Consider the following 4,026-nt stretch of genomic DNA (forward strand, 5'->3'; position numbering starts at 1 on the left):
TTTTTTGCGAATGCGCACCACATCGATTATATGCAACGCAGGACTGGCTAGATAAACTAGTAATATCATCAACCATGTGTAGTTAACTAGTGATTATGATTGATTGATTGCTTTTTAAAAGATAAGTTTAATGCTAGCTAGCAACTTACCTTGGCTTCTTACTGCATTCGCGTAACAGGCAGGCTCCTAGTGGAGTGCAACGTAAAGCAGGTGGTTAGAGCGTTGGACTAGTTAACCATAAGGTTGCATCCCCAAGCTGACAAGGTAAAAATCTGTCGTTCTGCCCCTGAACAAGGCAGTTAACCCACCATTCCTAGGCCATCATTGAAAATAAGAATATGTTCTTAACTGACTTGCCTAGTTAAATAAAGGTAAAAAAATAAAATAAATTTAAATCGGCAAATCGGTGGCCAAAAATACCGATTACCGATTGTTATGAAAACTTGAAATCGGCCCTAATTAATCGGCCATTCCGATTAATCGGTCGACCTCTAGTGGGTACCTGCTTCTATAAATCAATGAGGAGATGGGAGAGGCAGGACATGCAGCGCGATCTGCGTCACAAATAGAACTGACTTCTATTTTATCCCTTGGCAACGGAGATGCTTGTTGGCACGTGCGAGCAGTGTGTGTGCAATAATTGAATGATATAGATTTCTACATTTATTTTGCAACGCTCGCGCATGCGACACGAGCGGTGTAGTCAGCCTGTTAGGATTTCAACAACTTTAACTTATTTCTAGTTACTACTAATGTGAAAACAAGACAAAATATGACTATTGTTGCTAACTTGACTGTCTTAATTGTCAAATTTAACAGACGTCAATTGTTGTAGAACTTCATGGGTATGCTCTGGGCATCACCTTTTACCTCAAATAAACCGTGGAATTCTGCTGTTGTGGGCATTTAACCATCTCTCTGACTTTGTGATTCACACAGGAGAGAGACGGGACTATCGTGAATCCTCTGGGGAGCCTCAACAACATCATGATACTGAAGATGCAGAGAAAAGTCTCTCCAGATCAGAACTCCTCAAGAAACACCAGCAGAGACTCACAGGACAGACACCTCACTGCTGTTCTGACTGTGGGAAAAGATTCAACTCTTCAGTAGACCTTAAAATACATAAAATAATTCACAGTGGAGAGAAACCTTTTGGCTGTGATCAATGTGGGAAGAGTTTTATTCGGCTACAAACCCTGAAATCACACCAGAGAACACACACTGGAGAGAAACCTTATGGCTGTGATCAATGTGGTAAGAGTTTTACTCAGCTAAGCAGCCTGATGGTACACCAGCGGGGACATACAGGAGAGAAACCGTATAGCTGTAATCAATGTGGGAAGAGTTTTTCTACATCTAGCTATCTAACTATACACCAGAGAACACACACAGGAGAGAAACCTTATAGCTGTAATCAATGTGGGAAGAGTTTTATTCGGCTACAAACCCTGAAATCACATCAGAGAATACACACAGGAGAGAAATCTTATGGCTGTGATACATGTGGGAAGAGTTTTACTCACCTTAACAGCTTGATAGTACACCAGCGGACACACACAGGAGATAAACGTTATAGCTGTGATCAATGTGGGAAGAGTTTTTCTACATCTAGTTATCTAAGGATACACCAGAGAACACACACAGGAGAGAAACCATATAGCTGTAATCAATGTGGGAAGAGTTTTACTCAGCTAAACAGCTTGATAGTACACCAGCGGACACACACAGGAGAGAAAGCTTTTAAATGTGATCAATGTGGGAAGAGTTTTGGTACATCTGGATGTCTGATGACACACCAGAGAACACACACAGGAGAGAAACCTCATAGCTGTCATCAATGTGGGAAGAGTTTTGGTACATCTGGATGTCTGACGACACACCAGAGAACACACACAGGAGAGAAACCTTATAACTGTAGTCAATGTGGGAAGAGTTTTACTACATCTAGCCAGCTGACTTTACACCAGAGAACACACACTGGAGAGAAACCTTATAGCTGTGATCAATGTGAGAAGAGTTTTTCTCGGCCAGACAGCCTGAATATACACAAGCGGACACACACAGGAGAGAAACCTTATAGCTGTAGTCAATGTGGGAAGGGTTTTACTACATCTAGCCAGCTGACTTTGCACCAGAGAAGACACACAGGACAGAATCCTTATAGCTGTACTCAATGTGGGAAGAGTTTTACTTTGCTTAACAGCCTGGTGTCACACCAGAGAACACACACAGGAGATAAATCTCTTAGCTGTAATCAATGTTGGAAGAGATACTCTGATAAAAGATCTCTGACTAAACATCAGAAAATACATGAAGGAGTTGTTTCATGATATCAGTGAAATAATGTCACAATGTGGAATGTTATAACATTGTAGTTGGAGTATTTTAATGATGTCACAATGTAGAATGTTTTAACATTGTAGTAGAAGTATTTTAATAATGTCACAATGGAGAACTCTAAATGTTTTCCCTGTTCTATTGATTTCAGCATGATATGGATATTAGCCTCCGGGGAAAAAATCCAGGCTCTGAATTGAAAGAGTACTATTTATGTGATTTAACAAAAAGTGACTCACAGAAAAAAGAGTTGTGTTACACTTACCACGTTGGTGACCCACTGGAATCAAAATGCAACAGTCCGAAATGTATCTAGCTGTTTACCATGTTGGTGACCCACTTGAATCAAAATGCAACACTTCAAAATGTAGCTAGCTGTTTTCTACAAATTGTCCTCTAACCAGTGATGTTTACATTATTCCAAGATTCCGTGTGGTTTTTGAGCTGTTCGTTTTAACAGGACGTGCAACCTCATCTCCCTCCTCTCGGCACAAATGATTTTAGCATGATATTGATGAGTTATGACAAATAAGTGTTGTGTTCCTTTGTTTTGCAACCCCTACATTTAAATGTATCACTCCAAAATGTAGCTGACTGTCTTCTGCAGGTTGTTTCTAACCAGTGAGGTAAAAGATATCTCCCATTTCCATGTGTTTTTTTTTTTTTTTGCGTTAGTTTCCTGATTTCCCAATTAATCAATATCAGTGATTTATTGCTACTTGTCAAAACAACAGAGCTTCTGGTGCTTGTGCAGTTTATAAGGTGCTTGTTTAAAAAAAATACAATTAATGTGATTATTGTGGCAGATGTTTGTGTAGATAGTACATTTTATGTTTAGGTTTTCAATATATCACAAACTGTTTCTGCATATTCGTTATTGATTTGGACATGTTAAAACTGTGTTTTGACATCGGGCTATTCCACCTAGCAAAATGTAATTGAAAATACACGTTCAATTGTAGTTGAAAATATGTATTTTCGGGTTGTTTTTTCAATGACTTGTACTTGCAGCCTATACACATGAACGCAGTACAATAAATTGATCTATAATCAATTGTATTAACAATCCTACATCACTCCAGCAACATCACTCCAGATGTGAATTATGGCCAATACATATGAACAAAGGGGTGTACATTTGGTTTTGATATTTCATATTTACAATTTATGTAACATTTAGTGATCATAATTATTTATGCATCCAACGGACAATTTTTGGGTACAATTATATTGACATTGTTGCCCTGCTTTTAGAATATCAGAATTCATTCTCAGATGTGCCAACCCACCGTTCCTAGGCCGTCATTGAAAATAAGAATGTGTTCTTAACTGACTTGCCTAGTTAAATAAAGGTGTAAAAAAAAAAACATCTGCCAAATCGGTGTCCAAAAATACCGATTTCCGATTGTTATGAAAACTTGAAATCGGCCCTAATTAATCAGCCATTCCGATAAATCGGTCGACCTCTAATGATTATTATTAATGCAACCAACTGACAAATTGTTTGTACAATTATATTGACATTGTTGCCCTGCTTTTAGAATATCAGGGTTCATTCTCAGATGTGCCAACCCAAATGTACTAGAGCATGACATTGGGGATTGGGCCCCGATCCAACAACATGCCTATCGAGTGAACCCTGAAAAGAGAGAGAAGCTCTGCAGTGAGGTGGAAAGTTACTACGGA

At 38.9% G+C, this 4,026-nt stretch overlaps 1 protein-coding gene across 1 annotated transcript; it reads left to right on the forward strand.

Annotated features, from left to right (window-relative positions):
- Positions 1 to 1,213: 1,213 nt before the first annotated feature.
- Positions 1,214 to 2,273, forward strand: LOC115147463 (zinc finger protein 180-like; the record flags this gene model as incomplete). Its single annotated transcript, XM_029689710.1, has 2 exons — positions 1,214 to 1,420; positions 1,505 to 2,273. Coding segments are annotated over exons 1-2 (903 nt in total), but the record flags the coding sequence as incomplete, so codon positions are not given.
- Between the last annotated feature and the right edge of the window lie 1,753 nt (positions 2,274 to 4,026).

This window comes from Salmo trutta, chromosome 14 (genome assembly GCF_901001165.1).
Source record: "Salmo trutta chromosome 14, fSalTru1.1, whole genome shotgun sequence".
Taxonomy (NCBI): domain Eukaryota; kingdom Metazoa; phylum Chordata; class Actinopteri; order Salmoniformes; family Salmonidae; genus Salmo; species Salmo trutta.